This window comes from Anomaloglossus baeobatrachus, chromosome 3 (genome assembly GCF_048569485.1).
Source record: "Anomaloglossus baeobatrachus isolate aAnoBae1 chromosome 3, aAnoBae1.hap1, whole genome shotgun sequence".
In the NCBI taxonomy this organism is placed as follows: Eukaryota; Metazoa; Chordata; class Amphibia; order Anura; family Aromobatidae; genus Anomaloglossus; species Anomaloglossus baeobatrachus.
This window is the reverse complement of record NC_134355.1, coordinates 209945365-209970595: the sequence shown is the minus strand read 5'-3', so window position 1 is coordinate 209970595 and position 25231 is coordinate 209945365. Positions and strand designations below refer to the sequence as shown.

Sequence of the window (25231 nt, the reverse complement as noted above, 5' to 3'; positions counted from 1 at the left end):
AGCTTCACACGCACTTATCTGCCCTGCGACGTCGCTCTGACCGGCGACCCGCCTCCTTCTTAAGGGGGCGGGTCATGCGGCGTCACAGCGACGTCACACGGCAGGCGGCCAATACAAGCGGAGGGGCGGAGATGAGCGGGACGTTTAAACATCCCGCCCACCTCCTTCCTTCCACATAGCCGGTGGAGGCAGGTAAGGAGAAGTTCCTCGCTCCTGCGGCTTCATACATAGCGATGTGTGCTGCCGCAGGAATGAGGAACAACATCGTACCTGTCGCTGCAGCGAAATTATGAAAATGACTGACACTACATAGATCACCGATTTACGACGCTTTTGCGATCGTTTATCGGTGCATCTAGGCTTTACACGTTGCGACGTGGTTACTGGTGCTGGATGTGCGTCACTTTCGATTTGACCCCGACGACATCACAGTAGCGATGTCGCAACGTGCAAAGTACCCCTGCCAGACAAAGGTGGAGGAAACAGCATCTCAAACATCAGTTACAAGATATTTTGTAAGTGACAAAGTTACTGTAACAATGACAGCAGATATGTTTAAAAGACAGCTCATAAAGCTTATTGTGAAGGACGCCGTACCATTATCATTATTTGCACAACCAGCTTTTAATGGAGAAATGGCCCGCAAACTTGGTGCTTCTCTAGAAAGAGCAAGTGTTAGAAATTTAGTGATTGAAGAAGCCCTTAACCAAAAAGAAGATCTTAAAAAGACTCTCAAAAGACGCTTCATGTTTCTTAAAATGGATGCCTGCACACATCACAGAGTGAACTATTTTGCTGTCAACGTTCGATTTGTTTGTGACAACAAAAAAAAAAAAATGTTACCAAGACTCTGGCAGTAAAAGATACTAAAGCTCATTACACCAGACAGTTTCTCCAGACTTTAGGCCCCTTTCACACATCAGTTTTGCTGTCACAATCCATTGTGGGAAAACTGATGCGACGGATCCCTTTTTCGACCGATCCGACTGGATGGCTAGTTTGATTACTAAATAATAATTGGCGCATGCTCAGTTAAAAAAAAATGAAATCCGTCGCCAGATTCCGCCATTTGACGGATTACGACGGATCCTGCTTCTATTCTACCAATGGACGGCGATGGATCTGTCATTGTCCTATTTTTCAACGTACACAAAAAAGATTACTTTGTCCGTTGTCTCCGTCCGCCAGACAAACAATTTTCGACGGATCCGTCGAACGACGGATGAAACGTAAGGTCATCCGTTGCAATCTGTCGCTAATAAAAGTCGATGATAAAAAAAACGGATCCAGCGGCATCCATTTTTTCAAAATTCGACTGATTGTGACTGACTGCAAAAACTGATGGGTGAAAGGGGCCTTAGTGGAAAAAGTTCTGCAAGATTATGGACTCAGAAAAGAACAGGTTCTTGTTTTTGTAATGGACAATGCTTCAAACATAAGAACAATGAAACTGATGAATGAGAATAATGAAGGTGAACAGCAGCTATAAGAGAACATCAGATTCAGTATGTGTGAGATGGAGCCATAGTCATGTTCCTGTAACTGAGGATCAAACAGACATTACTATTGTCATGAACAGCTGGGGGAGTCACTCAGGAATCCCGCAGCTGTTCGCTGATTTGTCAAACACGACTACTATCTAGCGCCCTCCTTGTCTGCAGGCCACTTTTGGTACTGCAGGACAATGCATAAAAATTAGGCTGCTGAGCTAATAAAGCCAAATATTGGAGGTCTCACAGCAAGGGTAAATGTATATATCGCCTATTCCCGCTAATGGAATATATAGATATATACCTCGGTACCCTTAATGATAGCACTCCAATAATTCTATGCAATAACAATTACGCTGCCACCACCCAGCTTTTCGGGATAGCTGGGGACCCGTTTCAGACAGCATAAGGCCCTTCGGGGTTTTGGATTCGTATATAAAGCATGAGGAAAGAAACTATTAAAATTTTATATATTTAATCCGAAAATAGGCAGTGTTTAAAAAAATATACAAGAATTTACAAAAGGGAACAATACAATTGCAGTATAGACAGTTACATAAAAATAAAAGGTATAAACGTGAAACTTACTAAGCTCGTGCCATAGAAGCGACGTCCAAACTTAGAGAGTGGAGGGACTCCAAGAGAAGATGTTATAATCGGCCAGCATCACCTCTTACTAATGCCCTCCAAACTGACTGACCCCCCCAGAAAGGAGCTAGTCTTTCTTATGCTTTAGGTAACCCCCCTTCTCTGTCACATCATTTTACAGTCTCTTGTGGGCTGTGCGGAGATGGTTACACAGTTCCTTAATTCTAGGTTTTTTTATATATTTGCCCCTGGGCCACACAGGTGAAAGATATTAGCGTCATATTTTATATCTCGATTTTACATTTACAGAGATACCAAACACAACGCCTCTAGCGCGATTTTACTGGCCAATACTAATTTGTCGTGATACCGGCAATCTCCCCGTCAAGCGAAACGGTGAGCTGGGTTCAGCACGACACAGGGATTCTGGTAATATGTTTTCCATTTTTCTAGCATTAATGTAGCGCTTCAAAACTGCTTTGGAAGTTTTTCCCTCCACCAGCACAAAGGATTGTCTTTCTCTCCATTTTTTTTTTGTGTAGTTTTACCATCACCCCAAGTCATAAATACCTAAGCTTTCAGGCCGATCAGATAATAGTCATGACGATCTGTAGCTGATGGCAGAAAGGAGGGGGGTGAAGACCCTTCAACAGTTTTACATGACACTACAGAAGAACAGAAGAATGATACTTTAGAATTTAAAAAAAAAGGAGGAAAAAAGCAGCAACTCACCAGGTGATGAAATAGTCTTCTTTATTGTACAACACGGGTTATATGTAGTGCAGGGAGGGGGGCCGAAGCCTCGGACAACGGTAAACTGTTTCACGCTGGTATGGCGCTTCTATGGGTCCATCACACCAGTCTGAAAAAGTTTACCATCGTCTGAGGCTTCACCCACCCCCCTCCCTGCCCTACATGTAAGCCGTGTTGCGCAATAAAGAAGACTTTATTTCATCATCTGGTGTGTTGCTGCTTTTTTCCCTCCTTTTTTGGATCTGGATTACGTAATTTTGGTTTTAGCTTAGAGCGTCCAGCTCCAGGGCAGGTGTCCCTTGTCCGCACGTGCAGTCGGTTTTGTCAGGCCAGTGTGAAGCTGGTTCTTGCACACCAGTTGTGCCCAGTCTTTTTCTTCCCTGTTTGAATCGTACTTTAGAATTAGATGATCTTGTTGAAGCTGCGTCACATCTGTCCTATATATCACATGCTCTGTGTTGTGCAAACACTGCAGCTGGCAATAAGAGATAGTCTGCAAGAAGGACATGCTGGAACTCTGATTGGAAAAATGAGGAAATTTGTTATTGCTGCCAGAACCCCTACAAATGATTCCAATTTGAAGAGACGTGCTGGCAAATGGGCAATTGTCGATCAAGCCACTTGGTGGGACAGCACTTATTTAATGGTTGAGCTATAACCCTTTTTTGTAGACATGGCCAACCCTCAGGTAACACTAAGTGAAGGTCAATGGACACAGGTGGCTGAATTGAAAGAATTGCTTCATCACCCATTTACAGTGATTAAAAAATTCCAACCTAAGGATTTAACTCCCAGCATTTTCATAAAGGAGTGGAAGAACATGCTGTATTGCCTGTCCCAAAGAAAAGGTTTAATTGCAAATGGCATTGCTGCTTCAGTGAAACAGAGAGAGACACTGCTATTAGAAAAAAAAATTCTTGCAGCTGTTTATGTGGACCCAAGTCATTGTATATTGCTGGATGATCAACAGCTTACTAAAGAAAAATAAGCTCTGACAGAGGTAGCAGTTAGGATGAGTGTGCTACAGGACTGCCAGGCGCAAGAGGACTTAGATCCTGCCAGTGCTACTGCTGCAGTATCTTCAACCTCATCAGATGAGGAGTTTAATTTTGAAAAGTATTTGAACAACATGGAGCAGGCAAAGCGTTGCCAAAGGGAAAAAGATCCTATTTCCATAGCAAACAGATTGTCTATATTTCAGCAAAATGTTTCACTTGCTCTCAAAAAAGTAGAAAAGTTCAACCGTTCATCAAAACTGACTGTGCATGAGGCAATTCCTTTATACCCTGAGATTGTTATAAATGCTGCCCATGTGGTTATGGCTTGCCACCAACCCAAGTTAGTGTAGAGAGGTTGTTCACAAGTCTTAAAATAATTAGATGAGATTTGAGATCATCAATGAAGGAGGGATCCAATGGAGGCCATACTATTTCCCAGAACAAATTCATAACGTGCACAAATGTTAATCCGTACATTTTTGTTGAAAACTGTTTTTTCCCCAACTTATTGCATAGTGTATTACATATTTACAATTTATTAAAGTTTTTTGTGTTCCAAACTTGTATTCCAATAAATATATTGCATCATAATAATGATTAAAAGTCTGATGTTACTATTTTACTACAGTAAATTTATCACAAACACGAGCCATGTATGAGGGAGTCGTGGAGTCTGAATCAGGGAAATTGAGTAGTCTGAGTCAGAGGTTTGGCTTACCGACTCCACAACCCTGGGTTCACAGTTCATTTTAGTGATGAAAGCAAGTTTAATTTATTTGGGTCTGATGGGAAACATTATGTTTGTTAACAAACTGGGGAAAGACTGAACCCAAAGAATGTTAAGAAGTCAGTGAAAGGTAGTGGAGGAAGTGTCATGGTTTGGGGAATGTTTTCTGCAGCAATAGTTGGACCTCTCATACAGCTACATGGCAGAGTGAATGCAAGTGTGTATCAGAACCTTCTTCACAACACGTGGTTCCTTACTTACGTTCATCATTCAATCAGCCAGCAATTTTTATGCAGGACAATGCCCCCTGTCACACAGAAAAATGGGTAAAGCAGTTCCTTAAAACAGAAAAAATTGAAACAATGAAATGGCCAGCCCAGAGTCCTGATCTAAACCCAATAGAAAACCGCTGGAAAATCTGGTGACAAAGTTATGGTAAAGAAACTCACAAAAGTGATAGTGACAAAAGTGACTGCAAAGTGATACAGAGATGTGGACAGAATCCCTGAGAATTTGGAGTACAGATTCTGTTAGTTGGTGCTGCTGGTTGTATCTAGGTCACAGATAAGATACATTGACTGTAAAACAAGCAGAATTAACACATGCGGACTGTATTATACAAAGGGATTAGTCATACAGACTATCATGCGCAGGAACTAGATACACGGACTGTATCATGCGCAGAGATAAGATACACAGACTGTATCAAGCAAATGGGTTAGATACACAAACTGTATCACACACAGGGATTAGATACACTGACTGTATCATGAACTGGGATTAGATATGCTGAATGCATCACGCTCTAGGTGTCACACCAGTGATTCACACGGCTGGTAAGTGCTACCCTACTCACTGCGAGTACTGCTCTGCTCCTCTATGTACTACTACATCCTCCTGTTGCTGGAGAGCCTGCACCCGGCGGCAGTGAGATATGGCCAGACTGCAGGGTTTTAATCACTTGTCTCCTGTGAGTGTTGCTGCTCTGGTCTATCCCCGGTCAGCAGTGGGATAGACCACACTTTGTCTGAGCTTAGGTCCAGGTCAGCCAGTGTCTTGTGCTCTGTCTGGTTGTGTTCCTGTTTTCTATCTCCTGTTATCTACCTGGCTTGTCTATAAGTTTATCCTGAACTCTCTTCTCCTGACTTTGGCTTCATATATATTGATCCTGTTCTGCCTGCTCAGACTTCGGACTGTCTACTTTGTCACTGCCTGTGCCCTCTGTACTTCATATTCCTGCTTTGACCTGTAGGTCAGCTGCTGCAGGTCGAGGGACTACCGTGGAGTGGTACCTGGTGACAACCATAATGACTCAAGCCTATCATCAGCATCAGAGGCTCTTGTGAAGACCAGGTAGTCACTTAAGCGGGCTTTACATGCTGCGACATCGCAAACCGATGCAAGCGATGGCGAGCGTGATAGCACCCGCCCCTATCGTTATGCCGATATGTGGAGATCGCTGCCGTAGCGAACATTATCGCTACGGCAGCATCACACGTACTTACCTGCTCGGCGACGTCACTAAGCGGCCGCCCAATCAAAGCGGAGGGGCGGAGATGAGTGAGACGAACATCCCGCCCACCTTCTTCCTTCTTCATTGCTGGCGTGTGGCAGGTAAGGAGAGGTTCCTCGTTCCTGCGGTGTTACATGTAGCGATGTGTGCTGCCGCAGGGACGAGAATCAACTTCGCCCCAGCGACAGCAGCGATAATTGGGAGAGGACCCCCATGTCAACGAGGAGCGATTTTGGACGTTTTTGCAACGATCCAAAATCACTCCTAGAAGTCACACACAACGAGATCGCTACAGCGGCCGGATGTGCGTCACAAAATAAGTGACCCCAACAAGATCGCTGTAGCGAAATTGTAGCATGTAAAGCCACCCTTAGTCACACCACTGCAGAGTAAACTCAGCCAGTGGAGCAGGGGGTCCACAACCACCGCCATGACAATGGGATTAGATACATGGCTCAGTAGTCTCTATCTTGCACTGGGATTAGATACATGGAGTGTATCACACATGATAGTATTAGATCTAGGGCTCAGCAGAGTGCATCACACAAGATGGGACTAAGTATACAGAGTGCATCACATAGGATGAGATTAAGTATACAGAGCGCATCAGATAGGATGAGATTGGGTATACAGAGCGCATCACACAGGATGGTAATAGATATACAGTCAGGGCCAGAAATATTTGGACAGTGACACAAGTTTTGTTATTTTAGCGGTTTACAAAAACATGTTCAGAAATACAAATATATATATATATATATATATATATATATATATATATATATATAATATGGGCTGAAAGTGCACACTCCCAGCTGCAATATGAGAGTTTTCACATTTAAATCGGAGAACGGGTTTAGGAATCATAGCTCTGTAATGCATAGCCTCCTCTTTTTCAAGGGACCAAAAGTAATTGGACAAGGGACTCTAAGGGCTGCAATTAACTCTGAAGGCGTCTCCCTCGTTAACCTGTAATCAATGAAGTAGTTACAAGGTCTGGGGTTGATTACAGGTGTGTGGTTTTGCATTTGGAAGCTGTTGCTGTGACCAGACAACATGCGGTCTCAGGAACTCTCAATTGAGGTGAAGCAGAACATCCTGAGGCTGAAAAAAAAGAAAAAATCCATCAGAGAGATAGCAGACATGCTTGGAGTAGCAAAATCAACAGTCGGGTATATTCTGAGAAAAAAGGAATTGACTGGTGAGCTTGGGAACTCAAAAAGGCCTGGGCGTCCACGGATGACAACAGTGGTGGATGATCGCCGCATACTTTCTTTGGTGAAGAAGAACCCGTTCACAACATCAACTGAAGTCCAGAACACTCTCAGTGAAGTAGGTGTATCTGTCTCTAAGTCAACAGTAAAAGAGAAGACTCCATGAAAGTAAATACAAAGGGTTCACATCTAGATGCAAACCATTCATCAATTCCAAAAATAGACAGGCCAGAGTTAAATTTGCTGAAAAACACCTCATGAAGCCAGCTCAGTTCTGGAAAAGTATTCTATGGACAGATGAGACAAAGATCAACCTGTACCAGAATGATGGGAAGAAAAAAGTTTGGAGAAGAAAGGGAAGGGCACATGATCCAAGGCACACCACATCCTCTGTAAAACATGGTGGAGGCAACGTGATGGCATGGGCATGCATGGCTTTCAATGGCACTGGGTCACTTGTGTTTATTGATGACATAACAGCAGACAAGAGTAGCCGGATGAATTCTGAAGTGTACCGGGATATACTTTCAGCCCAGATTCAGCCAAATGCCGCAAAGTTGATCGGACGGCGCTTCATAGTACAGATGGACAATGACCCCAAGCATACAGCCAAAGCTACCCAGGAGTTCATGAGTGCAAAAAAGTGGAACATTCTGCAATGGCCAAGTCAATCACCAGATCTTAACCCAATTGAGCATGCATTTCACTTGCTCAAATCCAGACTTAAGACGGAAAGACCCACAAACAAGCAAGACCTGAAGGCTGCGGCTGTAAAGGCCTGGCAAAGCATTAAGAAGGAGGAAACCCAGCGTTTGGTGATGTCCATGGGTTCCAGACTTAAGGCAGTGATTGCCTCCAAAGGATTCGCAACAAAATATTGAAAATAAAAATATTTTGTTTGGGTTTGGTTTATTTGTCCAATTACTTTTGACCTCCTAAAATGTGGAGTGTTTGTAAAGAAATGTGTACAATTCCTACAATTTCTATCAGATATTTTTGTTCAAACCTTCAAATTAAACATTACAATCTGCACTTGAATTCTGTTGTAGAGGTTTCATTTCAAATCCAATGTGGTGGCATGCAGAGCCCAACTCACGAAAATTGTGTCACTGTCCAAATATTTCTGGACCTAACTGTATGGAGTGCATCACATAGGATGGGATTGAGTATAAGGAGTGCTCACATAAAATAGAATTAGGTATACGGAGTGCATCACATAAAATGAGATTACATATAATAAGTGCATCACACAGGATGGGATTAGCTACACTGAGTGTATAACAGAATGGGGGTTAAATTTATAGTCACAGAGGATGGAATTAGATGAACGGCTCATTAGACCGTAAACATACATAATGGGATAAGTTGCCTGTCTCTGCTCAGTCACTATAACGCCACATTCAGATGTTTGTATGAGACATCTGAATGAGACTTTACTGCTGTCTGCACACACAGATTTGTGATGCAGTTTGCAGATGCAGCAGTAAAGCCTTATTCAGACAACCCTGCACACAGACATCTGAATGAGGCGTTACACTGACTGCACAGAGCTCCAGCCACCGCCGTTGCCATACCTGTACTCACCGTCTATCACCGCTCCTGTGGCTCTATTGTTATCTCTCGCCACAGAACATTAATTGAGCATTAACAGGGGGAAATTGTAGCTCAAAGCACAGCTCTAAACTACAATAAAATGGCTGCCGTATTTGTGGTGTGTCGGTGTTTTGCTCAAACACACATCAGCAAATAAAAATAGTACATGCTGTATTACAAATAATTTATCATATAATCAATGCAAAACAAAACCCCAAAAAAAACCAAAATTTTACTTGTCGCCATTTTCTAAAACACATAATGGTTTTATTTTTTGGTTGATAGGGCTGTCTGTTTGCGCTCGGAGATTATGTTTTTATTGATACAATTTCAGGGTAGTTTTCATGGGTTCATATTACAATCTCTTCCAATACTGCGGTGGCCAGAAAAAAAAAATGAAATTCTAGCATTTTGATTTTTTTTTCATTACAGCATTTATTGAGTTAAATTATTTTATATTTTGATAAATAGGATTTTTTATGGACATGGAGATCCCATATACATGTATGTAATTTTTTCTATTTATTTATTTTCAATGCGGAAAAAAGGGGCAACTTGAATGTTTATTTTTCAAAACCTTTATGGTACTTGAACTTGACTTTGGCCGATCGCTTGTACCATTTACAGCAATATTGCTATGTATAGCAAAAATTACAGTCTCTTCTGAATGCCATTCACAGGCCAGCTTTCATAGGAACACTGTAATAATAGGCATGAGAAATTAAACAGACCCTTGGCTGTCTAGGCTCCTCGCCATTACAATTGCTACAGGCAAATGATGGCTGAATAACACAGCTATCATCTGTCAGGCAAGAAGGAGACCCGACATATGACCTACCAGTCCTGATATCTGAGCGATGTGTGTGTGTACTGCCTGTGTTTGATATGTGAGTGTTGTGAGTGTGTTGCACGTGTCTGATATACGAGTGTCATGTGTGGTGCTTGTGTTCAATATTTGAGCTATGTCATTGCTGCACATCTTAAAAGTGAGCTGTGTGTGTGCTGCATGTGTCTGATATATAAGTGATGTGTGTGATGCATGTATCTGATATGTGAGTTGTGTGAGTCCGATGTGTGTCTGATATGTGATCAGTGTGTAATGTGTGCTGAATATGTGAGTGGTGTGCAACATGTGTGACATGTGAACAGTGTGTGTGCTGTGTGTCACATATGTGAGTGGCATGTGCTGCATGTCTGATATCTGACTTAGGTGAATGCTAAGTGTGTCTGATATGTGATCAGTGTGTGTGCTGTACGTGTTGAATATGTGAGTGGCATGTGCAGCGTGTAGGACATGTGATCAGTGTGTGTGCTGTGTGTGTTGAATTTCTGAGTGGTGTGTGTTGCGTACCTGATATTTGATCAGTTTGTGTAATGTGTGTGTCAGATATGAGTGGCGTGTGTACCATGTCTGATATGTGATCAGTGTGTGTGTGTCTCAAATATGTGAGTCGCATGTGCAGCGTGTCTGATATGTGATCGTTGTGTGTGCTGTATGTGTCGGATATGTGAGTGGCATGTGCAGCGTGTAGGACATGTGATCAGTGTGTGTGCTGTATGTGTTGAATTTCTGAGTGGTGTGTGTTGCGTACCTGATATTTGATCAGTTTGTGTAATGTGTGTGTCAGATATGAGTGGCGTGTGTACCATGTCTGATATGTGATCAGTGTGTGTGTGTCTCAAATATGTGAGTCGCATGTGCAGCGTGTCTGATATGTGATCGTTGTGTGTGCTGTATGTGTCGGATATGTGAGTGGCATGTGCAGCGGGTCTGACGTGATCATTGTGTGTGCTGTTTACGTTGAATTTGTGAGTGGTGTGTGTCTTGCGTATCTGATATGTGATCAGTGTGTGTGCTGTGTGTGTTGCATACCGTATTTTTCAGACTATAAGACGCACCCTGGTTTTAGAGAAGGAAAATAGGAAAATAAAATTTTAAGCAAAAAATGTGGTCATGACACACTGTTATGGGGCGAAGATCTGCTGCTGACACTATTATGGGGGTAATGTCCCCAAATTCTCTACTAAGGTACCCCATCCCGGTAATGATCCTCCTGCCTTGTGCATATATATGTCCCTCCTGCCTTGTGCATATATATGTCCCTCATTCTGGTATAGCCCCATCTTGCTATATACTGATATCCTGGTATATGCTCCCATCGTGCTATATACACCATCATCCTGCTCATATACGCCATCATCATACTGCAACATCCTCCTCTGTGGTCTCCCTGCTAACACACTCGCCCCTCTCCAGTCCATCCTTAACTCTGCTGCCCGAATGATCCACCTCTCTCCTCAATACCACCCCGCTTCTCCTCTCTGCAAGACCCTCCACTGGCTCCCAATCGTCTATCGTATCCAATTCAAACTACTAACCCTGACCTACAAAGCTATCCATAATCTGTCTCCTCCATATATCTCTGAACTAATCTCTCGCTACACTCCAAAACGTAACCTCCGGTCCTCCCAAGATCTCCTTCTCTCCTCCTCTCTCATTCGCTCCTCATGCAACCGACTCCAAGACTTCTCCCGAGCATCCCCAGTCTCCTGGAACTCACTGCCTCAACACATCAGACTATCTAATACACTTGCAAACTTCAAACGGACTCTGAAAACTCATCTGTTCAGAAATGCCTATAATCTACAATGACGCCACTGCCCCACCACCGTGCGGAGCTGCCGCCCCACCACCGTGCGGAGCTGCCGCCCCACCACCGTGCGGAGCTGCCGCCCCACCACCGTGCGGAGCTGCCGCCCCACCACCGTGCGGAGCTGCCGCCCCACCACCGTGCGGAGCTGCCGCCCCACCACCGTGCGGAGCTGCCGCCCCACCTACACCCCACCTACTGTCTCCTCCCCAAAATCCTTTAGGATGTAAGCCCGCAAGGGCAGGGCCCTCTTCCCTCTGTACCAGTCTGTCTATTGTAACTTGTATATGTATTCTGTATGTAACCCCCTCATGTACAGCACCATGGAATCAATGGTGCTCTATAAATAAACAATAATAATAATAATAATAATATACCCCCATCATCCTGCTCATATACCCCGCATCCTGTGGCACACAAATATAAATAAACGTTTACACTCCCCTTTCCTCGCTCCACACAGCGTCGCTCCTCCTCCCGCCTGTGCCGGCAGCGCTGTGTTGAGCCGGCCACGATCCCTGCAGCATCGCGATGTCCTCCTGTCTGCCAGCGCGACTGTGTGGACACGTGCGCACAGCGATGACGTCATCGCTGTGAGCACCGCTAGTTTCCATACAGCTGCAGCCGGCAGACAGGAGGACATTGCGGTGCTGCAGGGGAACGGTGAGTGTACTGATTCACTGCACCCCGCGCTGATAATGATGCGCGGGGGGCAGAGAACACAGCAGAGCATGATCACTTTAGGCTGTAGTTGCAGGGGTGGTCATGCGAGCTGGCTATTTACTATGCGCGCATCCCCCGCCCACCTGTAGCGCCGGATTCAGCGCTGAGAGATGGGCGGGAGGATGGGCGTGCATGTAATGAGCGGGCCCACATGGTCACGGCAGGCGCTGCTGCAGCCTGCTCGTGCCGCCGATGACCCGCTCCACCCCAGCACCCTCATTCCCCGCAGCCCTATATTCAGACTATAAGCGGCACCCCCACGTTCCCCCAACATTTGGGAGAAAAAAAGTGTGTCTTATAGTCCGAAAAATACGGTATGTGAGTGGTGTGCAGCGTGTCTGATAAGTGATCAGTGTCTGTGTCGAATATGTGAGTGGCGTGTGCAGCGTGTCTGACATGTGATCAGTGTGTGTGCTGTGTGTGTCGAATTTCTGAGTGGTGTGTGTTGTGTATCTGATATGTGATCAGTGTGTGTAATTTGTGTTGGATATGTGAGTGGTGTGCAACGTGTGTGATATCTGAACAGTGTGTGTGCTGTGTGTGTCACATATGTGAGATTGGCATGTGCTGCATGTCTGATATCTGACTTAGGTGAATGGTAAGTGTGTCTGACATGTGATCAGTGTGTGCTGTATGTGTTGAATATGTGAGTGGCGTGTGCAGCGTGTATGACATGTGATCAGTGTGTGTGCTGTGTGTGTTGAATTTTTGAGTGGTGTGTGTTGTGTACCTGATATTTGATCAGTTTGTGTAATGTGTGAGTCAGATATGTGAGTTGCATGTGTACCATGTCTGATATGTGATCAGTGTGTGTGTCTCGAATTTGTGAGTGGCATGTGCAGCGGGTCTGAAATGATCATTGTGTGTGCTGTTTACATTGAATCTGTGAGTGGTGTGTGTCTTGCGTATCTGATATGTGATCAGTGTGTGTGCTGTGTGTGTTGCATATGTGAGTGGTGTGCAGCGTGTCTGATAAGTAATCAGTGTCTGTGTCAAATATGTGAGTGGCGTGTGCAGCGTGTCTGACGTGATCAGTGTGTGTGCTGTGTGTGTCGAATTTCTGAGTGGTGTGCAGCGTGTCTGATATGTGATCAGTGTGTGTAATGTATGTGTAGGATATGTGAGTGGTGTGCAGCGTGTCTGATATGTGATCAGTGTGTGTGTCGAATATGTGAGTGGCGTGTGCAGCGGGTCTGATAAGTGATCAGTCTGTGTCGGATATGTGAGTGGCATGTGCTGCATGTCTGACGTGGTTAGTGTGTGTACTATATGTATCGGATATGGGAGTGGTGTATGTGCTGCAAGTGCCTGATAAGTAAATGGTCTGTGAGCTGCATGTGTCTGATATGAGAAAGGCGTGTGTGGTGTATGTACCTAGATTGACAGGTGTCTGCCTATATGCTTACCTAGGAGAGCAGGCAGTGTGAAGTCATCGGAGACCCACCTCTCCAACTAGTTTCCAGGGCAGCTTGTAAAGGTATGTTTTTCTGTGAAACGCCGCATCGTTAAACAGACCTGGCTGTCTGTCCATGATACCTGCAGCCCTGGATTGGGCATCAGGTATCACATGTCAGGTTCTAACTTTTATCGCATCCCAATATAGGAAAAAAAGATGACAATGTGGCCCTCAGACTAAAAAAGCTTGTGCACCCCAGATTGACAGCAGAAACTTAATAAATATTATTGCACATATGGACAGTGTACCTTTATGGGATTTGTTAAAACTTCTTTCATGTATTCAGCCACTGTAATAGGACCTGTGGCCTTAATTTTCATAATAAGGTGTTTCAGAAGTTGGTTGCAGTCCTCAGAGTTCCCACCTGTGTTACATTGGCGCCTGGCGATGTGACCTCCAGCAAACGCTAGAAAATATAAAAAAGAAATGTTTTAATCTACTGACCAGCCAGATATTTAAAGCCTGCTAAAGTGTCACTTTATGTGGTAATAACTATTGTACCCTTGGACGCACATCCAGCTGAAACTAGTGGTAGCAACAGCAGGCCACCATCGCCCTAAGCCGCTCATGATCACACATAGTGCGACCACAACCATTATAGGTGTAATAACAATAATAATATTTGTAAATTCCTCTAATTAGAAATGTAGTATATGTCTCCTGATTATAGCTGGGTCTCTTACCTCATTTGCAGGGCATTTCAGCTTAGGTATCCATGGTTACGACCACAAGCAACTAACTGTCACTATATTGGTGGTCGTAACCACGGATACCTAAGGTGAAATGTTCTGCACATGAGGTAAGAGAGATGGCTATATCAGGATAACTATACTACATTCTAGTTGGAGGGATTTACAATTAATATTCTTATTACTACACCTACTATATATTTGGATAGGATCCCGGAGATGGGAATACCCCTTTAAGTTAGAAGAGTTAAAAGTTTACAGTACTTCCTTTGAATCTGAAACGGTGGAACACTTTATTAAAAAGTTACCTATCTAATCTCACATTGCCAGTCCTCCCCTCACAGGCAGTGAAGTCCCTCACCTACACAATTACCCAGGAGGAGATTTCACATATTCTGAAAGATCTGCCATTGGGTACATCTTGAGGGCAAGATGGTCTCACATACCTGTATTATAAAACCTTTGTGGAGGAGCTAACTCCTCATATGACTAATTTGTTTAACCCCTTCAGCCCCCGGGCACTTTCCGTTTTGTGTTTTTGTTTTTGCTCCTTTTCTTCCGAGAGCCGTAACTTTTTTATTATTCCGTCAATCTTGCCATATGAGGGCTTGTTTTTTGCGGGACGAGTTGTACTTTTAAATGAAACCATAGGTTTTACCATATATTGTACTGGAAAACAGCAAAAAAATTCCAAGTGTGGAAAAACTGCAAAAAAAAGTGTGATTGCACAATAGTTTTTGGGATGTTTTATTCACCGTGTTCACTATATGATCAAACTGATGTATCTATGTGATGCCTCAGGTCGGTGCGAGTTTGTAGACACCAAACATGTATAGGTTTACTTGTATCTAAGGGGTTAAAAAAAATTCACAAGCTTGTCCAATAAAAGTGGCGCACGTTTTGCGCCATTTTCCGAAACACGTAGCGTTCTTATTTTTTGGGATCTATGGGTCAGTGACGGCTTATTTTTTGCGTCTCGAGCTGACGTTTATAATGGTACCATTTTTGCGCAGATGCTGCGTTTTGATCGCCTGTTATTGCATTTTGCGTAAAACTTGCGGCGACCAAAAAACGTAATTTTGGCGTTTCGAATTTTTTTGCCACTATGCCGTTTACCAATCAGATTAATTGATTTTATATTTTGATAGATCGGGCATTTCTGAACGCGGCGATACCAAATATGTGTATATTTATTTATTTTTTAACCCTTTAATTTTCAATGGGGGGAAAGGGGGGTGATTTGAACTTTTAGGTTTTTTGTTTTTTTTTATTTTTTAAAACTTTTTTTTACTTTTTTTTTTTATTTTACTAGTCCCCCTAGGGGGCTATAGCAATCAGCAATCCGATCGCTGATCGCTATCTGCTGATCACAGCAATACAGCTGTAAACCGCAGATTCAGTCACTTTGGTTTTCCCTCTGCTCTCGGCCGAGGGAAAACGAAAGTGAAACATCGTAGCAGCAGGCGTCATCACATGACCCTGTGCTACGATGGCAACCACCGATAGTCACGTGATAACACACGTGACTTCCGGTGGGGGCGGCGGTAACAAACATGGCCGCGCGCATTTAAATCTTGCTGCCAGACTTTGGCAGCAAGATTTAAGGGGTTAATGGCCGCGGGTGGAAGCAATTCCACCTGCGGCTAGCAGGCACACATGTCAGCTGTTGGAAACAGCTGATATGTGTGCCGATCCACGCCGCCTGCCCGCGGCAGGGGGCGGGGCTTAACGGAACACGATCCTGGACGGATAGATCCGTCCAAGGTCGTGAAAGGGTTAATTCATTTATGAAGGGTTAACCCATCCCTAACACTCTACTGCACTCTTATATAATCGTTATCCCTAAGGCGGCAGGGACCCTCTAGACCAGTGATGGCGAACCTATGGCACACGTGCCAGACTGGGCACGCAGAGCCCTTTCTGCCAGCACGCGCTCTGTCGCCACATTCAGCCACTTCGAACTGTCGGTGTGATTGCGCCGGCAGTTCAAAGTTGTGTTGGAGCGGAGGAGACATTTCTCCTCCCTCTAACACGCCTCCTCTCCTAGGCCGCAGGCCTGTTGTCTAGGAGAGGGCGGAGCGTCAGTAAGCGTCGCCGGCGTCTTGTGGCCGCGCGGGAACTAACTGAGGACCCAGTGGCGCGCAGCGGAGGAGCGGGTGCTGGAAGGTGAGTGTTTTTTTAAAATTTTTAAACCGTGTGTGGCTGTGCCAAGGTGTGGGGGGGACAGTGCCAGCACGGGGCAAACATGGACAGCACATGGGGGGGGCAAACATGGAGAGCACGGGGGGGGGGGGCAAACATGGACAGCACGGGGGGGGGCAAACATGGACAGCACACGGGGGGCAAACATGGACAGCACGGGGGGGACAAACATGGACAGCACGGGGGGGGGGCAAACATGGACAGCACGGGTGGAAACATGGCTGCACGGATGGGGAAAACATGCAAAGATGGAGGGAAACATGCAAGGATGGGGGGAAGCATGCAAGGGTGGAGGAAAATGGCTGCAAGGATGGAGGAAACATGCAAGGATGGGGGAAACATGCAGAGATGGAGGGAAACTTGCAAGGATGGGGGGAAACATGGCTTCAAAAATGGGGGCAAACATGCAAGGATGGGGGAAACATGGCTGCCAAGGATGGGGCAAACATGCAAGGATGGGGGCAAACATGGCTGCAAGGATGGGGGAAACATGGCTGCAAGGATGGGGGGAAACATGCAAGTATGGGGGAAAAACATGCAAGGATGGCGGGAAACTTGGCTGCAAGGATGGCGGGGAACATGGCTGCAAGGATGGGGGGGGAACATGGCTGCAAGGATGGGGGGGAAACATGGCTGCAAGGATGGGGGGGAAACATGGCTGCAAGGATGGGGGGAAACATGGCTGCAAGGATGGGGGAAATATGGCTGCAAGGATGCGGGGAAACATGGCTGCAAGGATGGGGGGAAACATGGCTGGAAGGACGGGGGAAAACATGCCAGGATGGGGTACATTTAGCAGGAAGGGGAACATGCCAGGAAGAGTGACATTTAACAAAATGGGATACAATTACCAGGATGGGGGATACATTTACCAGCCATGGGGGGGAAAATGCCAGGATGGGGGTACATGAACATGCCAGGATGGGGAACATTTAGCAGAAAGGGGAACATGCCAGGAAAGGTGACATTTACCAGGATAAGGGAACATGCCTGGATGGGGTACATTTACCAGGATGGGGGAACATGCCAGAATGGGGTACATTTACCAGGATGGGGTCATTTAACAGCATGGGGGAACCTGCCAGCGATGAAATACATTTACAATAATGGGGTATATTTACCAGGATGGGGTACATTTACCAGGAATGGGGTACATGCCGGGATGGAAGAACATTTACCAGTATGGGGAATATACTGGGATGGGATACAGTTGCCAGTATGGGGCCATGATGGGGACAAATATGCTAGAATGTAGGAAATATATATCAGGATGGGGGACATGTTTAGTAGGAAGTGGCCAGGAAGGTAGACATAACTACACAATGAAAGGTGAGGGTAGCAACTCGTACGTCTTTATGGGTTTTCAAGATATTCAGACTTTGAAATGTAGATGTGGATTACAGGGTGAAATCTGATTGCATTCCATGCTAAAATTTATCTGTCTAATATGCTGCAATTTTTTCCAGAAACATCAATCCAACTGCTGTGTCTGGAAAGGGCAGTGTCAGGGGCTCAGCTTCAATGTGTGGTAAGCATGCATGAGCGTGATGTCCCCTGCTGAAGAGAAGGGAAAACTGCAAAGGTAAGGTTACAATCAATTATTTACATAATAGGATTGGTTGGCACTTCGGAAAAAAAATTGGGTTTAGGGCTACAGTTTGGGCACTTGGCCTGTGAAAAGTTCGCCATGACTGCTCTAGACTGTTCTAATAGACCAATAGCTCTTAAAATATTTACAAGTTTGTTAACTAATAGACCTTAATAATTGGCCACCTCAACTTATTAAAAAAGATTATGTGGGTTTTGTGCCTTTTCATCAGGGTGGGGAAAACATGAGGAGGTTGATAGATTTGATACATGTGTCAAATAGAAATAAAAGACAGACCCTCCTTCTCTGCTTAGGTGCAGAGAAAGCCTTTGATCGCCTAAGGCTGCTTTCACACCTCCGGTTTTTGCTATGCGGACAATCCGGCACTTTGCAGGAAAAATGCAACCGTTTTTTTTGCTGCCGGTTGCGTTTTTCCTGCATAGACTTTAATTAGTGCCGCATTGTGCCGCATGGCCTTGCGTTCGGTCCGGTTTTTGCCGCAGGCAGCAGATTTAGCCGATGCGGCGGCCGGATGGAACATTGCCTGGCACGTTTTTTTGTGCGGCAAAAAAAAACGCATCGCGCCGCATCCGGCCGATGCAGCGCTTTTCTCAATGCATCCCTATGAATGCCGGATGCGGCAAAAACCGCATCCGGCCGCCGCATGTGGTTTTTGCCACTGCGCATGCTCAGTAGCATGCTGCAAGCGGCAAAAATCTGACTGGCCGCATGTAAAAAACTTATGCAAAGGATGCGGTGTTTTCACCGCATCCGTTGCATAGGTTTCACAGCCGGATTGAGCCGCACGGCTCAAACCGGATGTGTGAAAGCAGCCTAAGTTGGCCTTTTCTGTTTGAGATGACGGGACATTCGTAGTCTCAGCTAGAGATGAGGGAATCTGTTCGATAAAGGTTCACCAATTTAAAATTTGGTATAAGTCTTAGCCTGTTTGCAATACGAGCAACAGGAGCCCTTTCCCCAAAAGTCGGCAATGTTCAGTTTTTGTTTGATAACTGATCGTGTTTTCCAAAAATGCTTTTCTAATAACATGTTATGCTTTTCGATACAATTGTGGTGATGTATGATGAATGGGGGATGTATTTAATGAGTGGAGGGGGTGGTGACTCGGGAGAAGCCAGAGGCAACTTTTTTTTCCTGAACTTTATTAGCAAATGTTCCTGTAGCCAATCACGGTAAGCAAACATCCACAAGGATTCTGACCCAAGGGCTTATTTCATTGGCTGCCTAAGTCACATATCCCTCTGCATATACAATGAGGACATGCGGTGTCGGCACCATTTTGAGAATGTTAACCATTAGGGAAGGTGTTACCGCAAGTGCTGCTAGACAGTTAGCTTAGCTAAGGGTTTAATGATAGGTAGTTGAGATAGAAAGGAGAGCGATAGTGTAGAATAGGGACATGCAGTGCAGGGAAAGGTGTGTGCCACACATCGGCATTTCATGATAGAAATAGGAATTGCTACTTGTGAGTGCCTGCTAAAGAGATGCCAGTGAACAATCTAAATAGGTATTGCTACTTACTATTGCCTGCTCCAATTTAGCCAGTCAAACTCATTTCTAGGTAGTGTTAGTTAGTAGTGAATGTTCTAAAATTGCTAGTGAACTAGCTAAATAGGTCTTGGCCTTTTTCAGTGCCTGCTCCAAATTACGCAGTGAACCACATTTCTAGGTGTTGCTGCTTATTACTGCCTGCGCCAAATTACGCAGTGAACTACATTTCTAGTTATTGGTACTTTTTAGTGCCTTCACAATATTGCCATCTCAGGCAAGAAATAAAGAATTAATCTTTTGTGTGAAGTATCTGACAGCTGTTGCGAAACATCTGTTTGAAATAGGAAGGGTACATCAACCATAAGTGTTAAATCATGACGAGGTTATGGTGGAAGGATGAAGAGGCGGCGTGTTCGAGGTATACATGTGGGACGTTCTAATGTTAGTCAAAGCTCTACTGCGCAAACACCACCTCATCCTATGCCAAGAGAAATTAGAACAACTTCCATCACTGTACAGCCTTCTTCTCTAGATTTCCTTGGCAGCCGCAACAACGCTTTAACTTCTAAATGAAGGCGATAAACAGCATGTGCTAGAGTGGATGGCAAGCGCTGCATCAAGTGGCCTCTCGGACTCTTCCTGCACCTCAGCATCACACACAGTTAATTCTTCAGAGGTACCACCCCAATTACACTTGTTTCCCCCCGTGTCTATATTTAACCGGCAAACAGACTGTGGGGAATCACATATGGGCTAGTCTGCAGAGCTGCTCACACATTCTATCCCATGGGCATCAGAGGTCTGCTCCAAAGATTTCCAAACTCAAGAGGAGGAAAGCATTGGCACTGATGCCCAAAATCTTTGTCAGTTGGATCCCGGCTTGGACTAAGTAGATTTCGGGCAGGATCCTGACCCTCATCCAATTGACGTTAACACCCAGGGGTGGAGGTGATGATGATGAGACTCAGATACCTGAGGCGCACGCATACTACTTCAACTTCACTATATCTAAACTATTGGCCACAGAAATGCTGCCTTTCCGCCTGGTAGATACAGACGGTTTCCGAAACCTGATGGCTGTTGCAGTCCCCGAGTACCAGTTACCATTACTTCTCTAATAAAGCTGCTCCTGTGATACACCATCATGTCGCAGACATTATCTTTTCCTTGAAAAACCATGCATCTCCAAGGGTGCATTTCATCACTCTCACCTGAACGAGCAAGCTTGGCCAGGATCATTATATCACGCTGATTAGGCACTGGGTTATTCTGGTGGTTGTGAGGGCAGGCGGGGAAGAGTCTGCTCCCAAGTCTTAAAATCCCCAAGGCGTGCGAGACAAACTTCTGGATCTACCGCTTCCTCTACCTCCTCTAGGGCCTCCACCTGCACCCTCAACCTCTCTCTTAATGTAACACGCTTTCCAAGAGTGCAGAGAGAATCCCTCCCCACCTCCCTACAACCAGGGATCAACGCCATCAGGCAATGCAGAAATTAATATGCTTTGAAGAAACATGTCGCACAGCTGCAGTTTTGTGGACCGCTATCCTGGCTGAGTTTGATAAGTGACTGTCTCCATTGAACCTGGAACCAGGGACGTGTGTGATAGCGGTGCAACCCTGTTGGCAGCCCTACGCCTGGGACTCATCACACATGTGCCTTGCATGTGCCTGGCTCACGTCCTCAACCTGGTTGTACAGAAATTTCTAGCCCATTATCCCGGCCTGAATGCGCTGCTACAGAAGGCATGATCGCTGTGTGCTCACTTCCATCAGTGGCACCCCGCATCTAATCGACTTGCAATACTACAAAAATGTCTTTTGGCCTACCGGTTAACATGCGATGTGCCGACACTGTAATTTCACTCTGCACATGTTGCAGCAGCAGCAAGCCATAGTGCTCAATGCCATGAGGCATAGTCTGGGACAATGCAGTATGGATGTGGGGCAAATCACGATTGCGGAGTGGGCACAAATTAAGGACCCCTGCACCCTCCTGCACAGTTTCAAAATGGCTACAAAGATGGTTAGTACTGCCAATGCAATCATCAGCATCACTATGCCGCTCATCTACATGTTCGAGTAAAATTTGAATAGTCTGCGGGAGGACGTGGAGTTCCCAGAGGAAGAGGAGGAGGATGAGGAAGGAATACCACTTCCTGTAAGGTCCGAAAAGTCGTCGGACAGGCGAGTGTCACAGAAGCAAGGAGTCCATCTATTGACGCAGGCTCATGGAAACAGACAAAACTGGTAGTGAAGGTGCAGGAGCCGAGGAGCAAATGGAGGAGGAATAGGTGATGGGCGCAGAAAACTCAGGAGATGAAGAAGATATTGATCAAATCTCTTTTCTCCATGGTTGGTGGGAGGGGAGGGATAAGGGAAGCTTGAGTTTTACCCCTCCACCAACACAACATGGACTTAGATCTTATGGTAGCGTTCGACACATGAGATGAGCACCTTCTTGCTGCACTATATGCAATATGATGTCCGTAGTTAGTATTAGAAATTGTACTGACTACTGGGTTGCTACTCTGTTAGATCCAAAGTACAAGATTTAGCAAGATGCTTCCCACCTTGGAAAGGGACATGCTGATGCTGGAGTATTAAAACAAGCTTGTAGACCATCTTAAAAATAGTTTTCCACAAGACAAAAGTAAGGCACACAGCGTGCATGGCAGTTCTACAATTCCAAGAACGGGAACATCGCGTCGTCAATGCAAAAACATTAGCAGCAGTTCAAGTGGCAGAAGCAATATCTGTGGCATACATTTTTTAGACCATTGAAAAAATACCCTGGAGACAGGGAAAGAAAGAAAGAGACAAACGTGGCGCCAGTCTGAGTGTAGTGAGTTTTTTTTAATATATAAAGGTGTTGAAATAGTGGAACTCCCTCCTGGTTCAGAGGTTAGAAAGCCTGGAATAATCCAAAAGGAGTTGACCCACTTTCCTATAGGATTATGGTGCAGTATGCAGCAATCGCACTGGATACTATAAAGGAGCCCTCCTTCAGGTCCACTTAGTGAAAGAAGTTCCAAAGGCAATTACCAGTCTTGCAGCGCTCCTGCTACCAATGGTGGAACATATTGGATGATTTTTGGTCATATGACTGGACCAATATACAAATAAGTAAAAAGAGATATTTTATTTGTACATTAAAATATGGTTAATTATACAACGCGTTTCGGCTCGGATACATCTTTTTTTCTCTCAATTATATCTGAAAAAGGCTGAAGGATAAAACATCCGAGCCGAAACGCGTTGTATAATTAACCATATATATAGCCTTTGGAATTTTTTAGACCATCACATGCACCTGCAGAACAGAGTAGAAGTCTGACACATAGTGAACGACTGGAGAGGATGATGCAGGAGAATCTAGAGATCACCATCGATGCAAGAGGGGGGAGAGGAATAAACCCATTTGCATTTTGATCTTCAAAAATGGAAGAGTGGCCTGAGGTCGCCAGACAAACCTTGGAAGTTTTGGCCTCCACGGCAATCAGCACTTTCTCTGAATGTGCCTTCCGCGCTGCTACTAGTGCATTGACAGATAAGCGCATCCGGCTGTCCCCTGAAAGCATAGACCGCATAACTGTCATGAAAAAAACAAAACACGTTGTGGATGTCCAATGACTTTGCAACCCCAGTCCCAGACTGTGCAGATTAGATGATGGTGTACTGCCAGGGTTCTGGGAACAAGAGGCCTACGCCTGTCTGTCATCTTACTGTCTCTGGTGAAGGTACAAAATGCCGGTTCATGTCTTGTTACAGGGTCAGTTCCATGCATCCATCTTGCTTTGTTGGACTATTTGTAGTCTGTGCCAATTGTTGCCACTTTTTATTTTTGGAAATGTGGAGACTCCAAGATGGGTCTCCAGGCTGTGTCTTGTCTGTACTGGCAGGTGTGGGAGCAAAAGGCCTAATCCTGTAACTCATTCCCCTTTTTATTTTTAAAATTGAAATGCCAGGCCACATCCTATGTGCTGCATGGACCACATCTCAGTGTTGTGCAAAAACACTATGGGGAAATATGGGAGGGGGGGAGCATTTGATGCCTTGGTCCTGCTGTCTGCCTGAAATGTTTTTAAATCTTAAGACTCCAAGATGGATCTCTAAACTGTGTCTTGTCTATACTGACAGGGGTGTGTGGAAGCAAGGCCAGCACTGTAAAATGTATTTTTGCTGTTTTTGAAGCTTTTCAACCCACCAAGAGAGTGTTTTATCTGCCTTAGGTTTGGCCTACCATTGAATCCAATGGAGTTCAAAAGGACATTTTTGTGTACTCACCGTAAAATGTCTTTCTTGGAGCCTTTCATTGGGGGACACAGACAGTGGGTTATATGGTGTCTCCAGGGGAGGCGTGACACTAGGTTTGAAAAAAGTGTTAGCTCCTCCTCCCACAGCATATAACCCCAGCTAGGCGGGAACTAGCTCAGTTTGTTGTAAAAGCAGTAGAAGGACAACCAAAACCACAAGGGTGGGAGCTGTGTCCCCCAATGAAAGGCTCCAAGAAAGACATTTTACGGTGAGTACACAAAAGTGTCCTTTCCTTTCTCGCCTTTTCATTGGGGGACACAGACAGTGGGACGTCCCAAAGCAGTCCCTGGGTGGGAACTGAACTATTAACAGTGTAGAACATCAGCCTAAGAGCTGACTAACAACTGCAGGGAACACATAACAAACACTGTCAAAAAACCGAGCAGTGGCCACTTATAAATGGGCCACTGCCGCCTGAAGGACTTGTCTTCCAAGAGCAGCATCCGCGGATGCATGCGTGTGCACTCTGTAGAATTTTGTAAATGTGTGCACACTTTAGCAGGTAGCGGCCTTGCAAAGTTGGGCCGCCGAAGCCTGATGGCGGATAGCCCAGGAGGCACCCACTGCTCGTATAGAGTGGGCCTGCACAGATTGAGGAGGAACAACACCTCATGTTTTGTAAGTTTCACACATGGCAGTCCTGATCCATCGAGAAATCGTGGATTTGGAAGCCCGGTCGCCCTTTTTGTGTCCTTCTGAGAGGACGAAAAGGGAATCGGACTTGCGCAACGGCGCTGTTCTGGAGATGTAGATCCGCAGAGCCCTGACAAGATCGAGAGTGTGAAGGGCTTTCTCAAAGGAGTGGACCGGGGCCGGGCAGAATGACGGCAACACAATGTCCTCGTTCAGGTGGAAAGAGGATACGACCTTCGGAAGGAAGGCGGGGGAAGGCCGAATGACCACCTTATCATGATGGAATATCAGGTAAGGTGGGCCACAGGACAGAGCTGCCAGTTCGGACACTCGCCTGATAGAGGTAATTGCGACTAAAAAGGCAACTTTCCAAGACAGCCGTTGAAGAGAGGTTTCTCTCAAGGGTTTGAAAGGAGGAAGCTGAAGTGCTCCGAGAACCAAATTCAGATCCCAGGGATCTAAGGGGTGACGATAAGGGGGAACCAAATGCGCCACCCCTTGAGGAAAGGTACGGACCTGAGGGCGAGAAGCCAGCTGCTTCTGGAAAAAAATTGACAGGGCAGAAACTTGTCCTTTAAGGGTATTGA

At 45.3% G+C, this 25231-nt stretch overlaps 1 protein-coding gene across 1 annotated transcript in view; it reads right to left on the bottom strand.

The window, feature by feature from the left end:
* NDUFAF7 (NADH:ubiquinone oxidoreductase complex assembly factor 7) overlaps window positions 1-25231 on the bottom strand; it is a 198925-nt gene that overhangs the window by 127928 nt on the left and 45766 nt on the right. The window contains exon 2 of the mRNA XM_075339703.1: window positions 13955-14112. Coding sequence (XP_075195818.1) covers window positions 13955-14112 — 158 coding nt within the window. The remainder of the gene's footprint in view (window positions 1-13954; window positions 14113-25231) is intronic.